Below are 23974 nucleotides of genomic sequence, written 5' to 3'. Positions count from 1 at the left end.
AAAATTTAAAACTGAAATTGAGATGCCTTCTTCACTGAAACAAGCACAAGAAAAGTATTTCAAACTAACAGACAGAAGACCTTTCCTCAAAAAGAAAGGCAGGAAAATTTATTTCATACACTTTTAGATTGAAGAAATATCAAACCTAGTATGTAAGAAATGGCAGCTCAGAAGCTGACACAAGGTACTAGACGAACAGTACGTAAGTTAATTGTCATTTTGTAAAAATGAAGATGAAAAAGCAGTTTTGGTAGAAGTTGCATATGTATTGCTACATTAGCTAGGATGCTAAATAGCAAAGATGTGAAAGATCATAGTAGAAATAAAGAAGATAGAAAAATAGAAGACTGGAAGACTGCTTATATAAATTATCAAACAAGAAACTTGCACATCATATTTTCACCTGTCTACACTTTTTGCGGTTTGGACTTCCTCTAAACACACATGCCAATTCCACTTACATTAATGTAACCTATGCTTTAAGGTTAACATTCCCTTGAACAATGACACATGAAATATTATCTTTATTCTTATGTGTTTTTCATGCTTGGGAGGTAAACATACTTTATTTCATTATATTTTCCAAATTATTTGCAAAACACTTTGCAGAACTTATTCTGTAAGAGTATTACCCTATTATATGAATAACTTTGAACTTTTAACATCATAATCAAAATTTCATTTTCTGCCCTTTTAAAAAAGTATATTTAGAGTTTTTACATTTTGATGGCTTACTACATCACCTTCAGTTTATTTAAACCACCATTTCCACTATCAGGCAACTAAAATTTCCTTTTGCATTTTTAAAAATGTTTTATTCCCTCAAAAATATATGTATTACTTCTTTGCTAGAGCTAAACTAATTTCTAATAAAACAAATGTGTTCTGTAGAAAGAGCGTGGATAAGTTCAAAACACCATATTGTTTCACACCATTTTTGTATTTTTTATATTCTCATTTTTGCTATGTTTTATTGGGCTTTCATAACTGGAATTTCTGAAAAAGGTCTGAACACCTAAAAAAGTGTTTCCCCCCACCCCAAATGTATTGTTCATTTAAAAGGTATTCTCTCTTCCTACTTGTCCCCTTAGCTCACTGATCAGCTCAGGCTAATGTACCCATATTAATGATATTGCTTAGAATACTTATAAATCTCAGGAACCTATAAAGCAAAATTCCTTAATACTACTGTATATACAGAGACAAATGTTTTTGCTGTTTGGAATGAACATGGAGAATCCATTAGTATCTTCCTCTGTACACTTGTACTTGAAGTCTGTACATGCACACCAAAACCATTAAGTACATGTTGCAATATCTTAGAAGGAGAGCCTTCTGCACAAGCGTTACAGTGCACAGTGTATACTGCATCAAAATCACTGGGGGGAAGAAAGAAACCAGCACTTTAATAATCAGTAGAGATAAGCAATCTGGCCTTTTCAAAGGTCACTACTTCAGGCAAAAATGCAGACCTGCCTGTTGTACAAATGTGAACCAACAAAGAATCCATGGCATTTCCTACAGACCCTGAAAATATACTCTAATGCTATTGTTATAAATGTAGGGGAAAAACCCCATGATCATCCCCTTTCTCACAGTGTAATGATCTGGGCAAAAGGCCAATCAGGAAACGGAACCTCCCACTGATACTCTGTGTGTGGGGCACTTCACTCTCTTCATTCACTTCTCAAAACCCAACTTTTGCATTTCAAGTAGAGAAATATTTGCCATGCTCCAAAAATACTTTAGATTTTACCATTAAGAGTATTATATACACCTGAGGGTACAAAGGGTACATCCTGAGGGTACATCCACAGAAATCTTACCAGTATCTAACAGAGTCAATCATTAAGCTAATTCCTCAAAATTACAGCTATGCTGGGGCACAGGCATTTCAAGGGTGCAATGCAGATCTATACACATTTTTTGAAGCTATCATATTTAAAAACGCTTTTCAGTTTTACCTTAGCTAAATAAAATTCAATCATGGGACGGCATTACACAGGATAGGAAATTCAGTTAAGTCATACAAAAGTAGTGCAAATAGCACCAGAGGTAGTTCTATCTAGAAAATGCAATCCTTATTATTTTCATCATATTCATATACATTTAACCAATGCTTCAGGTAATCTTCTGAAATCTACTGTATGTTAAAATAAATGCCTCCTCTGACATTGTGTAGAAAATTAGGCACAGAAATCTGAGATGAAGCTACTGGGGTCAAGGAAGCTTCTGTCAGTGATGAGGGTCAGCAAAACCATTTAGAAAGAGGCGGCTCTGGAGCAAACTTTCTGTCCTACTCATGAGCATGTGAACAAAATGTGCTGCTGCCACTATATCAGCATTGAAGTATTTCTTTGGATTTTGTTTTGGTTTTGGTGGGTTTTTTTCTGGTGTTATTGATAATTCTCAGCTGGAGGCATGAAAATATGATTAGGCTAACATATGAAGTAGAAAATCTTATCTTTGCTGTCTTACTTTACTAATGTCAAGTCTAAATACATTAATCAGTAGGAAAAATAGTTAATAGACTAAGTTTTAGAATGGAGTAATGCTATCTGAAGTTATGAACAGAAATTTTATCAAACTATTGAGGAAACCTTTTCCTAAGCATTAGCACAACTGCCATTCATGTTGACAATAGCAGTTAAAAAGGGTAACTGCTTCAACCAGAAGTGATCAAGCACAGTCCAAACAACAAGGAGGCACCAAAGTCAACAGGCTGGCAGAACTGTGATTTCCTTTGAATCTGAGATGTGTCACAGTTAAGCAAAGCAAAACTTGTCTGGCCAAAAATCGTGCAACTAAAATATTAGGGCTTGCAAGTATACTTTTGAGTGACAAATAGAATAAAAATTCAGAAAGGAAGGGTGAATTTAAAGATGCACAGCTTGTAAAGGTCTTAGGAAACGTGAGGATGGGGAAAATGAAATGTGACATAGAAGAATAGACAAGGGTAGAAGATAGAAGGGAAAGGACTTTGACAGATGATGGTGTAAGAGAAAATGTTATTGCTTCTTGCCGATATGGAGCTCAGAGATTCATAGCTCATTTTATTTATACAACTTCTGACAACTGACATATGCAGTAAATGTATGGTATATATGGTCAAATTTGCAGGATAACATTCAAAATCTTTGGAAAGGAGTTGCATTTAATTTATTTTTCTTCTGCATTCCAATTGGCTCATGCTCAGACTACAAAATCTATTGGACCATTTTTACAAATGCAGAACTTTAAAAGAATCACCCAATTAAACACTATGACATTTGAGATCAATCTCAGTAGCTAGAACCTCTAGAAGATGAAAGACTTTTTGTTGATAGTTGCTACATTCTTTCTTTGATTCTCTTGAGGAAACTGTAATATTCAAGTCCTGTAAGGTGAAAGTTTGCAGAGATCTTAAAAGAAAAAAATTACTTGTACATTTCAACAGAAGACCAACATACTTAGTGAAAACCTTGCTTCTCAACGAGAGCACCCAAGATACCGTTGAAACTGGCAGACCACAGTAAAAATCTACTGGCATTTTTCTTTGATAACTAGGGGGGAATCAGAGAAAGTTTATTAAACTTTACAAAATCCGATGAAAAAAGTTTACTTCATCTTGGTTTCTTTAATGCAGTCACCTAAAGAAGGAGAATTTATTGAAAATCCAACTTGGCCGTTGCAATGCCAATCATGGTATCCAAAAATCATACTATAGGTGGTAGAAAATTGGAAGGCTACTGATAATTGAAAAGGAAATAATATTTATTTGAATTAATGAAAATGGGATTATTAAGGTGTATCAGCCTCAAATATTTAGAAAAAAAATTACCAACCACTATTTTATCAGGATTATAAATTTGTTCTAATATATAGATGATGACTATTCTTCAAGAAATACATGGTTAGAGGCAAAACCATCATTACCACTGATTAAGACATGCATATATTGAGTTGCCATATTCATAGAATCATAGAATCATTTAGGTTGGAAAAGACCTTTAAGATCATCATGTCCAACCGTTAACCCAGGACTGCCAAATCCATCACTAAACCATGTCTCTAAGCACCGCATCCAAGCGTTTTTTAAATACTTTCAGGGATGGAGACTCCCCCACCTCCCTGAGCAGCCTGTTCCAATGCTTCACTACCCTTTCAGTGAAGAATTTTTTCCTAACATCGAATCCAAACCACCACTGGTGTTACTTAAGGCCATTTCCTCTTGTCCTGTTGCTATTTAGAAGGGAGAAGAGACTGACAACCACCTCACTACAACCTCCTTTCAGGTAGTTGTACAGAGCAATAAGATCCACCCCCACCCCCCCCGAGCCTCCTTTTCTCCAGGCTAAACAACCCCAGCTCCCTCAGCTGCTCCTCATGAGACTTGAGCTCTACACCCTTCACCAGCCTCATTGACCTTGTCTGGACACACTCCACCACCTCTACCTCTGTCCCAAAGTGAAGAGCCCAAAACTGAACACAGTATTTGAGGTGCAGCCTCACCAGTGCCAAGTACAGGGACACACACATTTCTATTGTCCTGCTGGCTACACTGTTTTGGATAGAAACCAGGATGCTATTGGCTGCCTTGGCCAGCTGGGCACACTGTTGGGTCATGTTCAGCTGGCTGTTGACCAGCACCCCCAAGTCCTTTTCTGCTGGGCAGCTTTCCAGCCACTCATCCCCAAACCTGTAGCGTTGCATGGGGTGGTTGTGAACCAAGTGCAGGACCCAGCACGTCTCCCTGTTCAACCTCATACAGTTGCCCTCAGCCCATTGGTCCATCCTGTCCACATCCCTCTGTAGAGTCTTCCTACTCTCAAGTAGATGAACACTGCCCCCAACTTGGTGTTGTCTGCAAACTTACCAAGGGTGAACTCAATCCCCCCATCCAGATAGTCAGTAAAGATAATAAACAGGACTGGCCCCAATACCGAGCCCTAGGAAACACCACATGTGACCTGCCACCAACTGGATTTAGCTACTTTCACCACCACTCTTGGGCTTGGCCATCCAGCCAGATCTAAATCCAGCACCGAGTACACCCTTCCAAGCCATAAGCAGCCACTTTCTCCAGGAGCATGCTGTGGGAGATACTGCCAAAGGCTTTACTAAGGTCCGGGTAGAAAATATCCACAACCTTTCCCCCATCCACTAGGTGGGTCACCTTGTCATAGAAGGAGATGAGGTTTGTCAAGTAGGACCTGCCTTTCATAAAACCCTGCTGGCTGGACCTGTTCCCCTGGCTGTCCTTGCATGTGCCACATGATGGCACTCAGGATGGCCTGCTCCATAACCTTCCCCAGCACCAAGGTCAGGCTGACAGGCCTGTAGTTCCCCAGATCCTCCTTCCAGCCCTTCTTGTAGATGGGCTGCCTATCCTGTAGATGAGATACAAATTGGTACCATTTGCAATACAAGTTTATCTTGATTATAATGAGACTGTGATTGGTGATTTTCACTCAGGATTTCTAAGGAAATGCTTTTCATTTCTTAATATTTTTTGTGGCTGTAGCACAATAGGACCCAATTTGAGTTAGGCCTTCAGATTCTGCCAAATCAGCAGAATTAGAATATTATAGTAGTTGTTATTGCGTAAGTGTAATAGACAAAGCTTCCAAATTCAGGAAGGTGAGATCTGAAAACTGGAATGCAATATGAAGACTGAATAATAGAACAATATTTTCTTAGTACATTTTAACATCTACTTGTACATTACACTTGATGGAGGAGTGTTGACAAAACCTACAATCGATTACAGTAACAGTAGTTCAAAAAAAAAAAAGCTATATCATGACTCTTCATTCTTCTTCATTATCAATATAGTATCTAAGTAGAACAAATAAATTCTACCCTTTTTAAACATCTTGTTTAAAAGCTGTATTAATCATCATTGCAAGTCATTTGATGTTAGAAAAATGTAGCAGGGGCTCATGCTTATGTGCAACGGATTTCTTTCCTGGAGTATTTAAAGGAACTCTTTATCCAGTAAAATACCTGTCACTTGAAGAGTAGATTTGGAAATGCAGTGCGGAAATTAAGTGTGATTTTGCAATATATTTTTAGAGATTAGATACAGTTAAGTCTGCACAAGTGAACTCATACTGTAGTGTTGAATACATGCAGATCTCTTTCCCCCAAAGTAATGAAAGGAAAGCATGTTGCATTGCACAGTGTGACCTTTGGCTTACACAGCTGTCAAAAATTTTAACTACTGAAATCTTCATTATATGGATTGCTTGAAGCAAATTTTATTGAACTACTGCAGCTATTTAAAAGTCAAAAAGCCTCAAACACTGAATGTTGACATGCTGTCACTTGTGATAAAATGACCAGCTGTTATAATCTAATAATCCAGGTCACATAAATAATATTAAATTTAACATTTCCTCTCTCTTCTTTCCAACTACAGTAACTTTCTAAGAGAAGTTATTACCTACTATTTTTTTTTAATAGATATGAAGGTGAGGAAAAGCAAAAGAAATCTAATGGTTCTCTTTTTTCTATAATCAAACCTGAGACAGAAATACAATAATTAGATGCCGAATACAGGTTTTTTCTAATTATTTGTCTTTCTAATATTCTTTTAAAGTGATATATGTAGTATTTTTGAAAATCACTTAACAAGGAAGCAGTTTCCCTTCAAACGACACTGTTTGAATGCTGTTCATCCCTAACAACCAGCATAACACCTACCGCCAACCGTGCTGAAACACACAGTAATAAGTAACCACTTGACAGATGCTAAAAATAACGCTGGAAAAAGTAGGTAATCAAAATCAGGTATAAGCAAAATGCACAAACTCTTTCACTCCAAGCACAAGCTTAATAAAACAGTTTTTAAAACAAATCATAATATTAACAGACCTGTGGAGGAGCCTGCCTCCTTTTTTGGTCAGGGGATGTAACATACACAGCTTGTGCATATGTGTAACTTTTGAACCGTGGTTTAGAAGGTGGTGAAGGTCCCTGGGGTACACTGACTGTGATCTACGAAGAAGAAATTAGAGGTGGAAAGAACAGACATATGGATAAGGTTATGGATTATAGAAGTAAAGTAATGATTTTAAGAGCAGCTGAAGAAAAAGAAGTAGGAATGTCATCATCACTTATATTATTCAAGGACAGTGTTGGTACTCAACAGTCAAAAATAAGATGATATTAAGGAATGCTCTCACTTAATTGGACATCCTTTCCAACAGCAACAAGCTGTCAGGAATCAATAATGGCAGAACACCAATGTAAATTGAAGGTACTTTATGATTTACAAGAAAAGGCTCAAAACCAAGTGATCGTGTAATACATCCTGAATAAACAGAGACAATACTCATCTACTCAGTACTCTAAAAGAGACTGAGCATCCCAAAAGCAAGATACAGATTGAATTCAGACAAGTACACTAGGCCAAAAATCCACCAAAGACTTCAGCAGAAGCTGTCTGATTATTTCAGTCAAAACCGTAATTAACATTGCAAGCATAAATTAATTCCAAGTATTACATGAGCTTTTTGAGAGGCAGACTGTGAGCTGAGAACAGATGATTTTAAAACATAAGTCAGTGTAAATAAAATGCTAAAAAATTAAAAAATTATCATGAATATGCAGAAATGTCAACTGTTATACTCCAGTAAAGGTAAAAAAATAAATTCTACATCTGTGTTTAAAAGCAGAACCTCCACCAGTTTCTGTGTTCTTCAAAACACCCAGTGCTGCAAAAAAGAAGTGCAATGCACTTAGCTGCTGAATAGTTACTTTTAAAACAGCCCAGTGCAAGGTAAAAGCAGTACGCAAGTACTGTTCATGCAGACAAGTACATTTGACTTGCCTGTGGTGAAGACTTTGTCCATTATGCCTGTGGGGTTTTTTTTGCCTTCCATTGGCCATTTAACATCAAACTTATGGGGTAGATAAGGGAAACAACTACTTCAGAGCAGCAAGATTAAAGCACAAAAGTGAAACAACTCACTTCTTGTGAAAAACGCTGTTGATGATGTACTTGTATGTGCTCTTCTCTAGTGACCCTTGAGTGTCGTGGCAACATCTCCACCTCCCTGATGGCTTCCATGGTGACTTGCTGGGGCAGAACTTGGAAGAGAGAAGTCACGTACATTAAGATCGACTTCTTATCTGGACAGGCAGTTGCAACGTCTGGAAGGCAAATTAACATGCAACATTTCAGTTTCCACATTAGACATGAGAAATAACCAATCATCTTCATGGGAAGTTGATAGACTAATGAGTAATCTATTGTCCATGTGAATTCTCTAGAGACTAATTAGAACCTTACAATCAGTTCCAAAATTACAGACTACATGTGCATACCAATGAAAAGCCAAAGTTTATACCAGTAACTTATCTCATTTGACAGAAACTTTCCATCCATATTTCTTTAGTCAATATGCACACAGTATACAATTTGACACTATGATCCTCATTAAGCAGGACTACACATAGGAAAAGGTGCATTTTCTTATGCTCTATAAATACTGCATTTAAAAATAATGACAAGCTCATTTTCAAAGTGGTGCCTTGTACATTCTCTTCATATCATTTAGCCATCGGATATGACAATGACATAGGAAAAAAAAATTGCGGGTTTTTCCAGTGAATGGGTTCATACAAAACAACTATTGAAGCTGACCTCTAATATAGCTAAATAGCTTTTATATTCTACTTAGTCTTATATTCTTCATGAAGTCTGTGGAACATCTAAGGAACAAGGTATTCACAGACATTAAAATACATAATAGAACAACTCTTTAGGGAAAAAAAAAAAGGACCATAAAATCTCTATGGACTTTAGCGTTAAGTACAAGAAACTTCATGTGAACACAATGATGATTTCGGTTTTGCACGTAGCCGTGATATACATCAGCAGGAAAAGTGGTATATCTGACTCAGTATTTCAAGTCAATAGCAATTTGTAAAAATATAAGGCATGGCAGCTCTTGGAAGTAGCTACTTTGTTATTTGCTATTGACATTTACTCGTACACTCAGTCTATAGTGAATCAAGATGTAAAAAGACTGTTGTACAAGAAATTTATCATTAATTCCCTAAGTGTTTTAACATGACTGCTGGCAGAAAGTCAAGAACTATGCATTTTTACTGTCCTGGATCAATTTTGGGAAACCAATTGATATATTGTGGCAGACTCAATAAAGCTATTGGGTGGTATCTCATTCTCTCTTCCTAGAATGCACAATACATGAGGGAAGGCACCTTATGTTAAAAGCTTCACATACACTTGGAAATGTCCTATCAATATTTTCAGTTTGTCTTTCTGACCTATCGTCATACCTTTGCTTGATACATTACAAAAGAGAGCTGAAGGTTCAGTTCTACTTAGAATTGGCTGAAAAAATTACATACTTCCTCCAGCATCCCCACCCCCATCAGATTTATATTCTCAGTGGCCACAGTATACAGGATTTGCTCATTAATAAAAAAAAAACCAAAAACACAACCACACACACACAAAAACACACAACCCCCCCATGCCATTTCCAAGTCTAGTCACACTACAGCCCTCAGTCTCCAAGGGCTTCACTTCTGTGATAGAATTCAGTCCAGGAAGTATTTTGCTCTCACCATATTCTTTTTTTTTTTATTATTAATATTTTAACACCATTTTTTATCCTCAGCATCCACTAGTAATTGATGTTTACAAGAATATCCATGCCATTATACAGGCAAGAGTACACACTGAAAGAATAGACATTAGTGCCAGCTGCAATTTTTCCATTTGTTGTTCATTATTTTCCTTTTCAAAATGTTCTGGTAATCAAATAGGCAAATACCTTATCATTTATATACACAAATGTATCACACAATAAATAAAGCAAGTACCTTGCAAACAATATACATGCCAAAACCTGTTTGCCTATTCTATCTGACAAATAAAAATTACATATGCACCTGCCAGAATCCACTGGCAAATAGGAAAATATTTGATTATTTAATCACAACAAATAGCTAAACAGCCATTGTTGCAAAGCCTGGAATATCAATTTGCCTCTCAAATTTCTTTTTTGCAGACTCTTGAATTATCAGAGCAGGAATGATTTCTGCTATCCTGTCTTATGCCTTTGCCTTCATAATTCTTTCATTTTGAATCCTTGTCTAATACCTTGTCTTTACCAACTGTTAAGACAGTTGGATATTTGAAGTCCTAGTAGTTAGGCAGTGAATAAGTTTTAAATTTAAACAACTAGCTTGCAAGGAAGTTCACTAATTTCTTAGAAATATGTCTGTTTTCAGTTCTGGGGGCAAAATACCTATGAAGCCCAGCTACATCTTCTAAAAACTAATCTCCAACTCTCAGAAAATACAGAAGATATTTAAAAAAATTAAGTCAATGTATGTAGACTATGCCATTATTCAAATACGAGTTTAGAGAGAAAAGGTAAGAACAAAGAAAAGAATTATCCAGGTTTTTTAAAAAAAAAATCTTCTCCAAATTCAGGTTCAGAATCAATACTTTCTGAATATTTTCATCCATATTATTGTACAATGAACATCCAGGATAGGACTGAAAAGAATAAATAAAAATAAAAACAAATTAGACAAGTCAAAAGAGAGTTTAAAATGGGAAGCATCATAGCATTAACACAAATTACATAATTAACATGTTCATCAAGCAAGAATGAGAAAGACTTTGGAGAGCTCTGAAAACTACTCCATCTCTTTAACAAGATACAGTTATACAAACGTATTGGAAAAGTTTCCAGCATAAATTTTCCAGCTGTTGATAGAAATCTTCTACTGTAGAAAACTTTATGCTGGCAGATTAATATTTTCCAAAAGAAAACAGTGACTTTCTGGTACTCAAACTAAAATATGTCACATGAAGCATATTGTTCACAGAAGTAGTTTTTGATGCAACTTGTTATACACAGGCTTACTTATTAAGGCATGGTTTCTTTAAGCATCTCCTATAGTGAAAGAAACAAAACTCCTTTTTAGGATACAGAACAAGGTCCTGACTGTACTGGTTTGTTCCTGCATCCATATGTTCTCTCAACAAGTAATTCCCTTCTAACTTTCCTGTTTCTGGTGGAAAGAAGCGATTTTAAGAGATGAGTGAAAGTGAGTATGATACAAAACACCTAAATAAGCTTCATATTGAAAAGTACTGTACAGGTCAACCAACAAGAGCAAAATCTAGTATTTTGTTATACAGTGTTACATTATGTACATACAGCCACCCACAGAGTGCAAATGACAAACATTCATACAAATGTTGCTTCCAATTTTCAAATACATGTCTACTTATAATAGAGCCATGCCCATTTATTTATATTTAGCTTTCTCGAAGCTTTGACCAAATATCAGTTCTGACATTATTTGTGCTGATTCCACTCACTCTTTTTATCAAACTAGTGGCAACATAGCTTTGAAAGAAGAAAGCTTAAATGCATGCCTCATTGCCAGAAAGATTATATTACTGTATCCAAATTGCTGATGTGGCTTCTTTACACTGGGAGACAAATTCTGACATATACTTTACCTTATACAGTGAGTGCTAAGAAGCAAGATAAGACTTGAGCCCTAAAAACACAAGAAATCCTTTGTCCTCAAAAGAAGTAGGTAGGATATTCAGGTAATCACAAAGTAGAAAACACTGAAAAATGTAACTTTAAATCCTATACATCCCCTAATACTTTTTGCTTCCATGACAACAGTAGTAAAAAAAAAAAAAAAAACAACCCAAAACCAACCACAAACACACTATTTTAATATTATTTGCTGCTGACCCACATGAGATTTTAAAAATCATACTAAAATCCCATTGCTCTCCCTTCCATAACACTGAAGGAGATACTCAAGGTTGATTCTGATTTTCAGAGCCTACACAGCTTTTCTTCCTGAAAAATGGAGGCTGCTGGTTTTTATTCTATCAAAGACATTTTTCCTTTTAAGGCTTATTAATACTAATATACCATTAACATTTATTAGAATTTCTGAAAACAATCCTACTGCTATTTCCAAATGCATCTGTTTAGAAAGGACTTAAAAGATGCACAGCAGATAAGCTAACTGCAGAAGCCCTCATTGTTGAGATAAGACCAGTCTAACTCCTATTTAAAAGATTAGTTTCTACAGTGCAGACTCATTACAGGAGGGATTTCAGTGTTTGTATGGAAACTCCCACTGTGGCACCAACTTCAACTGCAGTATCTAAGATGAGGGCAAAGTAGAAATATTTTAAAATGTACAAATATAACTTACATATTATTTTTTTTATTTTACCTTTTAGCTTCAGGAACAAGGGTGAACATTTCAAAACACATGCACATCCCTCTGCTAACCTGTCTAACAAGGCTCACCAAAACACTTTGAATGAGCTTCCACAAAACCTGTCACATATTTTGATCATATTTTGATTTGAATGAACCTAAATCTGCAACCGAAACTGCATGAAAGTATATGAGACTGTACTACTAAAAAAGTAACTGCTTCATCTTAAATAGCAAGAAAACCATGGTTTCATTCCCAGATGGATGCATTATATTTGGTGGAGCAGGGATAAAGAGATCTTCAAAACATTACCTCCAAAACTAAGGAGAGGGGGAAAAAATAAAAAGAAAGGGAGAAAACTATAAACATGGTAATTTGTACTTCAAATCCATATATTTGGTCACTTACTAACAAATCTGTTTGCAGACATTAAGTATGACAGAATCATGAGGTCTATCTTTGATCTGCTGTCATTGGTAACTTCTTATTTTCCTGATTGCGGAAGCACGAGACTAAATATAGTTTATTCTTATTTGAACACCAAGAAACAAGCAAGATTATCAGGCAAATATAAGCTGTTTTTCTTAAATTTATAAAAACTTTTCCCCGGGCTAGCACCTGGTCCCAAATCGATATTGTTCTGCAATCTGTGTTCATATTAAGACTATACTGATGGTAATGATCGTGGCAGGAACAAAAGAAGTGGTAATTGTTTACTCTGTTGACACTGCTGCCAGTAGGTCCTCAGAGCTATACAAACTGTGCAGTCTCTCAAAGGTCAGCCAGTAGCTGCAGCATACGCTCTGCAACTACTGACCTTTTTTTTTTCCCTCTTGTTTTTTAAACTTCTAATTATTTTCTGCCCTGGTTTTGTACTCTGGTAGTAGACTGCATGTTAAATTCAAAATGAAAGAAATCTTTACAACAAATCTCAAGGAATAGTACTGGAATTGCAGACAGACAAAAATGGAATAATTTATGGAATAACTGTAAATATTGAAATCTGAAAATTTAAACTGACAATTCTTTAGCAAAGTTAAAGAGCAGACAACTGCGGTCCTTTTACTAAAATGAATTCCTTAGTGCACTTTCCAGCTGAGGGAAGGATATTTAATTAAACAGAAATCTATGTGTCTACAGTCTCTTGGGGAGAAGAGTTAGAATCTAAATAGGAGGACTGTATCATGCAGTTCAGCTTATTCCAGTCCCCACTGGTACTAAGGGTGAATTCAAGTCCTTTTAGTAGAGAGCTAAATAAATCATTTAGCATGCAATCTTACACAAGTTAAAAAAACAAAACCACCTGAACCACTAAATGCCTTCAGTTCTTGCCAGTCATATACACAAACAAACAAAATATTATTTGGAACAGGACTGAGCAAACCACAAAATTTTCGGAAGGCTGTCAGTGGCCTACATGTATAAGCATGGTGATAACAGTCTATTGTTTTGCAGACCAAAATTCACATTTTACAAAATGAAATGTTAGCAAAAGGCACAAAATACATACAGATAATTGAAGCAAGAGTGAAAACCTGGAGGACAGCCCAGTGCTGACCTACACATAGATAGTGGCACTGTTCTTTTTCTTCTTTTCTGTAGATATGAATACCCATTCACCTAAAACTAGTCTGAAACTCCCAGAAGAAAACACCATTAATTTTTCAACAGACATTTCCTTAAGAAAGTAAATGTGTTAAACCTCACAGTTAAGACCTACAGAATACCTTCAAACTGCTGAACACAGCCGTCCTTTGTGGGTTGTGTTGAATGAGGTCACAACAGCAGCATAAAGAAAATCTCTTCAGAAGATTAACACATTTGTGTTTGCCTTTTAGAATTATGAATACAGGTCAGGATTTGTAGAATAAAGTTCTGTGGGATTCAAATGTACCTGGTATTAAAAAGTTCAGTGGCAGAGGATACCTTAAATATGTCTAAATGTCTGTTCTGATCTGTTGGATGATTGTGAAGGATTCTTGGACTAAAATCCCAACACTGTCCAGGGTGAAAGAACTTGAAAATGTCTCTGGTTTTGAAATCTGCAAAATCAGACTTAACACCTATGCTGAACAGTAAAGGTGATCCTTATTTTTCTTCAGTTTCCTTACAATGTTAAACATTTATTCAATAACACCACAACCTCTGCACCCTAAACTATAAGCATAAGCAGCTTCTTAGCAGTAAAGATAGAGACAGAAAGAAATTAAGTAAAATGGCAATGAAATAAAACATTGGTTTGGAAAAAAGTGGGGGTGCATGTTAATATTTTTATCATATGTGTTGCATATTGATATTCTCACCAATAAACATGAGTGTGGCTCTCATCAATTTACTGAAACAAAAGGCAATATTTAACTTTCTCACATCACTCATATACATTGCTGAAAGCTGAAGCTCATTTATTCAAAACCCTCAATTGTACTGAGGGGAGCAGTGAGGGGAGCAGGTAGGGCAGAGAAAACTAAAATATACCCCACCACCTAGGTCCTACTGAAGAGTCCAGAAAAGAAAGAAAGTTCAAAAGACTTATAATGACTGATATCTAGATTCTGGAATAGTGTACAAAAATGGTAACATTAACAGTATCCCAACAGTAATTTTACTAAGAAATTTGAGATATCAGCACATGGGCCAATGTTTGAGAAAGCCAAAGGGCCAATGTTTCAAAATATTGTACATTTTCCATTTTACTTTTATGAATATTTACCCTAGAAAAAATTTTACTTATACATTTCTCTCCTATCCCTGTTAAAGGCATATTTCATTCAGCATGGAAACTATGGCAACAATACGCAGAGACTGAAAAAGTATTTCTACTATAAAGTTTCATAAAACACTGTACCTATTCTCCAAAAGCTAGACAGTATTGATTCCACCTGAATCCATATTATCTGTTAGCGTAGAATCAGGAAGACTTTGCCTATTGGGGCTGCCTATACACACACACAAAGTAAAAAATTGTCTTGAGAAGTTTAGCTCCAACTCTGACTTGTTTACTTGCTGCAAAATTAGATGCACAGTATATGCTTTGCTGATTCTGTGCTTAAAAGAATTGTGAAATATAATGGAAGAACTTGAAGAGCAATGTCAGTATTAGCCACTTGCAAAAGCCAGCACAATTAGTAAGCAAACACACATCATCAGTGACAATTAATTAAAATAAAATGGACAACTCAGATGTATGAATCACATTCAGCTTTGTTAATTACAACTATCACACATTTTGATCAGACTGATTAAGAGAATTTATTTGGTATGTAAATTGTTTTATAGCCAATAAATCTGAAAGGTAAGAATTAAAAAATAAATAAAAAAATTACAGACAACTCCAGTAATTAAAGATTTCATAAATTAATGTGGAAATAAATTAATTACGTTTTTTTCATTGTAAAATCTAGCATTTTACATAGAAGGGGAAGGATTTCTAACTTCTGAGGAATTATTTCACTAAAAATGAAGCAGATCAATGTGCTGATCTTTTTCTTTAGGCTAATCATGATGAAAAATAGTCTAAAATATGTCATGCCGATAGTTTTTAAAAATGGAAGTTTTGATCAAATGTTTATTCACTGCATTCTGTCCTCCAGCAAGTTATTTAAACATAGCTATTTTTTAACTGAAGAAGAACCTTAAATGTAATTATCTGGGGGAAGAGAACCGTTCACGATGGACAGGCAGAACATCTCAAGCCCATACCCTAAGGTATTTAATACTTTTTCAGCTAGAAACATCTGCTCATGTTTTGCATAAAAGTAAACTTCTATTTGCATTTCTGCAAGTTTCTATGTGTAGAGTGTTGGAGAAATAGTGAAAGAAATCAAGGACAATGCATAATATCTTGTAAGCAATACATACTTTACAGACCAAGAAATCTACATTTTACCGGCCCCTATTTAAACAGGCAGCGGAAGGTGTCTCGCCTATTCTATTCAGTGCAAGCCTCAGCCTAATTGATTAAACGTAAGCGTACATGACAGTGACGAGCATGCAGCAGCATGTGAGACCCTAAAGAAGTGAAAATGCTACATCTCAGTGGAATTAAGCTGTCTTTGAGGACATTGTATCCACAACACCTACTTCAAAAGTTTCCTGCAAGCTGGAGTGGCTGTAAACATGAAACAAGGGCAGCCAAATGTGACTGGGATGCCAACTGGTATGTTATGTGTATGTCAAATAAACATTAAAATATATATAGCAAATGTCAAAGGTGCAATGCAATATATTAAATTTATTTCATATATAAAAAGAAAACCCCAGCTATAAAAATATTAAGACAATTAGGGTCCAGTTGCTCTTATCTGGTCAGCAGAATAGCAGCATTGTAATGCTTTACTCTGTGTGTGTATCTTGACTAGAAAGTTCAAGTGTCCCTGAATGATGGGAAAGGCTAATTCTGAAGGAAAGGCCTACATGGGATTCCTGAAATCAGTTCTGCAGTACTGGCTTGGTTATTAAACCTGTTTCTGACTTTAGCGTTAGAAGATTTTCTCACTTTTTTCTCAGTTCAGAAGTATTAATTCTCACCATGCTCTTCTCTCCGAGAAACAAATGGATAACAATTTCAGTTTTCAGACAGCTAATTCCAGGAATTATTTATGACAACAGCAGCGTAGGAGCGACTAAGAAAGAATTTTTTTTGTGGATGGCTTTATTAAATCACATTAATGGATGAACTCCAGATGTTGCAGAAACCATGGGAGAGACTATCAGAACAGCCTTGTTCCACGAGCCTTCAGCTGTTTCCATCCTTAAGATGAAAAGACATGAATATGGACTAAAAGCAGCTGCCTAAAAGTTTGGTTCCTCCTCCATTCTCCAATGCACGTGTAAGAACACTACAAAATAAAGCTAACCTGTCATAATCACTTCAAGGAATAACAGAAGTACACAAATAAGTGGGGAAAAATGATACATGACTGCCCAAGGCTGGTAACAGCACTTCATGGGCTACACAGTGTGGAACTTGCACTTCTCAACTCAGCTGTCTACAAACTGTCAGACCTGTTTAAGTTTAATACTATCCCTACTTGTCTGCCCATTTCACAATGATTTAATCACACTTTTTTTGAAGCTCTGACTGTTCGTACTGCTGGCAAAAAAGTGAGTTGTGAAAGGTAAAAGCACATATTCTGTGGGATAAGATGGGAAGAAGAAATACACTTTGATCCCAATAGTACAGTTAACATCCATTTATCATAATTTATTCCTTTATTCACAGTGAAATCTCCATTTACCCTTGCCTCCCCCAAAAGGCCACCAAATGCTTTTAATGCTTTGAATATACCATCCTTTAGTCCACCATAATACATTCAGGTTCTAAATAAGCACTGTAGTGGCTTCTGAACATGAGTGGCTGCATGGCAGACTTTAAAAAGTAGATTGTTCAGTCTGTCTGGACTCAAAGGCTAAGAAATGCTATTTTACTCTTTTCAAGAATCAATTTAGAGACTTCAAAGATTAAAGCTGATAAAAGTAGTCCATAGATATTTTAACTAAAGAAAGGAGAATAACGCTGCATTATTTGATTGGGTAATGACTTTAAGTCACAAAGGTGACTTAATCATGGAGGAATGCAAATTTCAATCCAAAGAGTTATCCTCCTAGAACCAATACAGATCGTGGGATACAGTGACTGTAACCACTCTTCAGATTACATGGGAATGCCAGTTTAAATAAAGCACACCTTCTTCTATGTCCCAAGTGGTTACTCTGGACGTGTCCAGCAAATGCAGACACAGCACAAGAGATGAGATGTAAGTAAGACTGAAGCCTGTATGTCATGCTTGTTGTGGTACTTGCAAAATTATGATTGTCAGACTTGGCAGAATAGCTGCAATCATGGCAAATACATATGGTATTCTGTATAACAATATCTCCTGAAAATGCTTCATTCTACTGAGCATTCAAGAAGCCAGAGAGAACACAGCCTTGAAATGCAGGACCTTTTCTTTATTTTTTTTTAATTTTTTTTGTAATCAAATACAAATTTCAAAAGATAAACTGGATTCATCTTCAAGAAACACCATATTGATTTTACTGCACAAAACTTAAAGATTATCTGATCTGGATTTATATGTTTTTGTCAGACATGTTCAAGAATGATAATCCAGAAGTGGAACAGAGAAGAGTTGTTAGTGTTAAGTGGGAGGCAGTGTAGAGAAGAATGAAAATCCATTGAAAGTCTAGTCCAACAAAGCCTGAGAAACACAAGTATGAGTGTTCTTCATACGTATACTGTGTGGTAAAACCAATCAGTGCAAAAAGCATCAAGTTCAAGGATAATTGGAGCACAACAATAAAACAGAACAAAATAAAATTGAAGAAATATAGTCTAAAAATTGCAGAAAAGTTTGTCACGTTCAGAATGTGAGGTTCTGAGAGAGGGAAAGCAACAGAAGCAATGTATGCAACCAACTGTGCCAGAACTTGAGGAATTTAATAAAAGCATTATAATGACACATTTACCTAATAGTGCATGTAACAGGAGTCAGTACATTACCAGGTCCCTTATGTTCTGTTCCTCCCACTCCTTTTACACTACAGTTAATGCTAATTATTTTGAGCTATACATTTTAAATACAATTTACAGCTATAATTTCATGGGGAAATATGCGGATGCAATAACCTAGCAAAGATAACAATAAAAATAACGTGTCATGTTTGAATATTCTTAGAAACTCTGACAAAGCATGACACTAAAGACGTGGCAGAGCTTTCGCACATATAGTGTACATACACATATTACCAACTAATAGTACACCAACAGAGCATGTGAAAGAAAGGTGGAGATTAATTGGTGCAGTCACTATAATGTAAATAGGAGTTAGGAACACATTAGAACAACAACCGATTTTATTACATATGTATCACATACACAAATGAAGAAATGCAAGCAACCCGAAAAAAATGGGTTTAGACAGAACTATGAAGCAACACAGCGAAAATTATCCAGGTTAAATCTAAAGATAAGTTGGTGCATATTTTAACAGGCAGAAGAATTTGGAAATAAAGAATAGGGGCTAAGAATAACAAAAATAGAACATGTTTAAGAAAATAGATACCCCTGGAAAGAGGTTGCAGGACTGCTAGTTCCACAATTAGTGTATTATCCCTTGCTCTTCAACTTACCAGTATTAATTATAATTTCTTGAACCATGTCTTTTTAAAATGGATGAAAATACATAAACTTTGAATTCACCAACTGAACAAATATACATTTATCCAATTTTTACCTGAATGTCTACTTAACTCACTTATCTCTCTCATGGTCAACTGTATAACTCCCCACTATTGGGGTGGGGTTTTTTAGGGGTTCTTTTTGTCTTGTGTGTGTTGGGGTTTTTGGGGGGTTTTTTTGTTTGTTTTTTTGGTTTTGTTTTTTTTTTTTTACTGGGCACTTGCAACTCACTAATAGAAATCTATTAGAGCACAATGATAGTCTTCCTTTCTCCTGTCTCCCTACCCCCTCCAGTTATCTCTTCCAACTCACATTTGAAGGAATGGTAAACCTACCCCCTGCCTCCCAAATTCTTTCAGACTTCATTTCTAGCAGATGATAGAACTTATTGCAGACATTTTACTCTGAAGTCAAGCTACCCAGCAGTTTTACTCTTATTTTGCCTGTTTTGAAGCAGTCTTACTTCTTTTTATGACAGTTAATTATTAATAGTTAGAGAGGTTATGTCATGCCGTCATGCCAGGCCTTAATTTATGCTCTTTAAAGCAAAATATATTTTTAATCTAAAGAACCCCTTAAATACAAACTTCTATTATCATGTTGTAGAAAAAATTTATTAGAGGATGTCTCCAAAAAGTTCCACATGTTTGGTTTTAGAATTTACTTCTTTAGGTTGGACAATTAAACAAACAAACAATGCTGCATGTACAGGGCTCAAACAGAGCCATGATGAGAATAACCAACATTCCTGATTACAGTAAATGGAATCAGAACCTAGGATTATAAATTAGAACAATGCAGGCCAACACTTTGTTTTTTAAAGTATATCTTTGATTACCCAGCACTAGTGAGATGGATCTTAGTTCAAACATAAAGAGAGGATTAAGTGGTTATTAACTAAAAAAACATACATCATCTAAAAATCACGCTGAAGAGATGGCCTGGCAAGGAACTAAGAATGCTCTGGAGACCTGAGATTAGGCTTTGAAACACGCCCTACAACATCTAATAAATACCGAAACACCTGGAATATATGACCAATCCTACTGGGAGATTTTTGTTCCTTAAGCAGAGTACAGTCTTGTAGTAAATTACAAACCGATTGTAAAATAAAGGTTACTGGTGTCTTCTCTCGCTGACTTGCTTCTATTGATTAAAAAAAAAAAACAAACAAAAAATCCAAACAACAAAAATACCACAACTGACAAACCCTTCAAAACTAAAAAGAAAAGTGAAACAGCTCTCCAAACTTTAAACGAACAATATGGAATGCTTTCTTCTTTACAAATAATCTAGTAAGCATCCCTAAATAAGATGGCCCTAATTCTGCTTAAGTAGCATTTGTTTTGGGACCTTATTTAACAGTAAAACTCCTGAAAAATCTTTGGACCTGCTTGTGCAATCATCCTTCCCCGAGCAGATGGATAAGCTGGCCCAGCACTCTAAGATTAGCCCCCATCTCCATAAAAAGGCTGTAATTACATAGGACAAGCATATGACACCAGTCACAGATAAGTGGCATGTTGCATTAAGTTTCAACGTTAACAGTTCAGTAATACATATCCTGAGCCCTCAAGAAACATGTTTCATGAAACACATAAAACTGCACATTTCAAGTCCGTAGTAACAGACTTACTGAGACTGGAGTGTCAGTTTGTTTCAAGGACAAATCCAGTGCCCTCTAGCAAGGAAGACCAAGTGCCCTCCCCACACTATTCCTCCCGTTGAGCTCAAACTGACCAGACAGCCCAGCATCAGAGCAGAAATAGTAAGATCTTGTCAACTGTGGGGCACGTGGATAAGGAGTGAACTGTATTTTAAACCTTTGAGTAACCTGAAAACATGGAAACATTATGCTACCTGACAGCAAAGCTATTCAGTAGATGTAGTTACAACAGCAAAACCACATTCTTGCACAAATCTGAGCCAAGAAACACCAGCAGACTAACATGATAATTACACCTCCCAAAACTTTCCAGAATACCTAGACCCTTACTTCCAGTCAGACTGCTCAGGTAAGTGAAACATTGCAGCCATGGGATTGCAAACAATATGTAGTGAGCAAGTTACAAGTCTCTAGAACTTAATTGTATTTCTGAAATCCTATATGACCCAGAATATTATCCTGTTAGTAAGGCATGATTACATCTCGCCTACTCTATAATTTTCAATTCAAAGGGATGCAACTGTATTATACACAGGTCGGTATTCCCTATGTAAATCATTACGACTTCCACTGAAACTTCAGTGCTAACAAGGATACTGTTTAACAAAGCAACTTGTAAAAAAGTTACTAAATACACAAGTAATACAAACATGAAATATCCTACACCAAGATAACTAGAGGAAGAGAAAGTAAGCAGAATCAAAGAAAAATACTTAAAAAAGCGTATGCTCTATACGTGTGTCTGTGTGCTCCTGGCAAGTAATGAATAGCAACAATTGATAGTCATTACTGAAGCATGTTCAAAGATCTTACCGATCTGTTATGTTTGTGTTCTATCATTAAATTCTGAGGTCTACCCAAATGTTACAGCTTTCTGAAGATATTGGTAGAGAAAATATGGAAGAGGCAGATCATTATCTTGGGGTAATCTTTTAATACAACTTGTTTTTATAAATGTGTTTTTATTGCCTGCCTTTTATAAAATTTTAATATGCCACAGACAGTGATATCTTCTCATAAAAACACCCCAGCCTTAGCAAGTTACCCAACAGAGAGTTATTGATTTAAGACAGAGTTTGATTTTCTGAAATACTGTTTCTTAGTGCTGCACTGGGCACTGCACCAGATATTATTCAGGAAAAAGTCAGGAGTGGTACATAATAAAGAAATTAGTTTAACAAGAATTAGAAATCCATAAAAAACATGTACATTTTCTGTTTCTCTCTTGTATGTGACCTGAGTAGTCAGATAATAAAGTAATTGTAGTGGAGACCTTAAATCTTACAGAAAACATCAAGTAACTCACAGATATTCGATGAGGCGTCTCACCTCTAGGTCACTTCTTTGAATAAAATTCAAGCAGTTAAGAATGGAAAATCACTACCATCTAACGATCTCATGACTGTTTGGTAGCCAATATGCAATAAGTCAATAGTGTCAGCACAGTTCCTAGTGGAGGGAGTATGTAAAAATAAATAAAGAAATTCTAATCCATCACTCTTAAAGGGAATCTCTGCAGAAGAACATGGGTATAAAGTGATTGACACCAGCTTTTAAACCTCCCCAAGTTATGTAATATGGAAGTTATGTCTCATACACAATCCATAGATGAACTGACAATCTTAGTTACCCAAACAGTTCACAGTTAATTTATTAACAAGCCCAATGGCAATGTTCTACCTCAATTGTTGAAAATACAGTGCAGCTACATTGGCTGGTCTTCCCCTTCCCTCCCTGGAGTTTCCTGCAGCCCCTATTTTGCATGGAGCACCTCTCTTCCTCAACATTTTGGTGTGCCATTCCTGGAAGTCTATATCCATCTGCTGCAGCACTCCATCATGTGAGCAATCACATCATGACTGGAATTCCAGTGAGTTCACAGCTTTGCAACTGTTCATGGACTTTCAAGTCCAAATTTCCCATGTCATGACCATTTGTGTACTGGTTTTTACACAGGGGAGGTGAGAGCAGCCTCATCATGCTGCCTCCCTAAACATTTCACTGCCCTGCATCCCTTCCCTCTCTTCTGATTATTGCAAAACTTCCCTGACGTAATTATGTTAAAGCCCTTATCACAAGGTTAGATGCTTGTTGTCAAAGATGTTCTTGTCCCACTTTGTCAGGCAATCCTGTTTCTGTTGAGCATACCTTGTTCCTCAAAGAGTGCCCCCCAGTGAACGCAGCCAAAAGCCCTGCCTGTGACACCATCTTTGTAACCAGTGTTGATCTGAAAATTTGTCTAGTCCTCCTTGAGCCTTTCTTCTTTACCAGCAGGACAGAGGACACCACCTGGGCCCCATGCCCTTCAACCTCACCAGAACCCTGTAGTCCCTCTTTACACACACCAGGCCGCCCTGGCAGTACCATTGGTGCCCAAATGAATAAGGCAGCGTAGCAGCCTGAAGGTCAGACACACTTCGGGAGTCTCCCCACAGCCTCCTGGATCAAAGTGCCTGGCAAGCAGCAAGCCTTCCAAGGCATCACGTCAGGTTGGCAAAATAGCGTCTCCATATCCTGCAGGTGATACTCTCTAGTAACTATCACTCTTCTTTGATTCTTCACCTTGGCTGAGGTGCGGCTGCCTCTGATGCCTTCTGAGACAGGAAGTCACGTTCCTCACTGGTTTCATGGGCTCTTCTTCAGGGGATAATTTTTCAGGAATCATCTGGGAACTGGTGTGGGTTAGCTTGTGCAGTCTGCTGCAGGCTTTTGCATCTGTCATTTCTTACAATTGGCTTCTGGCTGCTCCTTTATCAGCTAGCACCTAAACATCTTATCTATAATTGCTAATCAGGGAGCATCAAGCTACCTCTTCAACCGCTTAGGAAGGATTGATATAACCAGTGGGCAAAAGCACAATAAACAGAGGCAGCCAAAAAAGTCACAGCAGTTTCCAAAAT

General features: G+C 36.5%; 1 protein-coding gene across 9 annotated transcripts in view; it reads right to left on the bottom strand.

The window, feature by feature from the left end:
- DMD (dystrophin) overlaps positions 1-23974 on the bottom strand; it is a 1096913-nt gene that overhangs the window by 810649 nt on the left and 262290 nt on the right. For 8 of the 9 annotated variants that reach the window (XM_040582467.1, XM_040582466.1, XM_040582468.1 and 5 more), the window contains exons 8-9: positions 7955-8136; positions 6856-6978 (exon numbers count right to left, since the gene is read on the bottom strand). In XM_040582467.1, coding sequence (XP_040438401.1) covers positions 6856-6978; positions 7955-8136 — 305 coding nt within the window. The remainder of the gene's footprint in view (positions 1-6855; positions 6979-7954; positions 8137-23974) is intronic. The other variant, XM_040582469.1, reaches the window with a different exon arrangement.

This window comes from Falco naumanni, chromosome 2, assembly GCF_017639655.2.
Source record: "Falco naumanni isolate bFalNau1 chromosome 2, bFalNau1.pat, whole genome shotgun sequence".
In the NCBI taxonomy this organism is placed as follows: domain Eukaryota; kingdom Metazoa; phylum Chordata; class Aves; order Falconiformes; family Falconidae; genus Falco; species Falco naumanni.
Note: the sequence above shows the minus strand (reverse complement) of the source record. Positions and strands in the feature narration are given on the sequence as shown.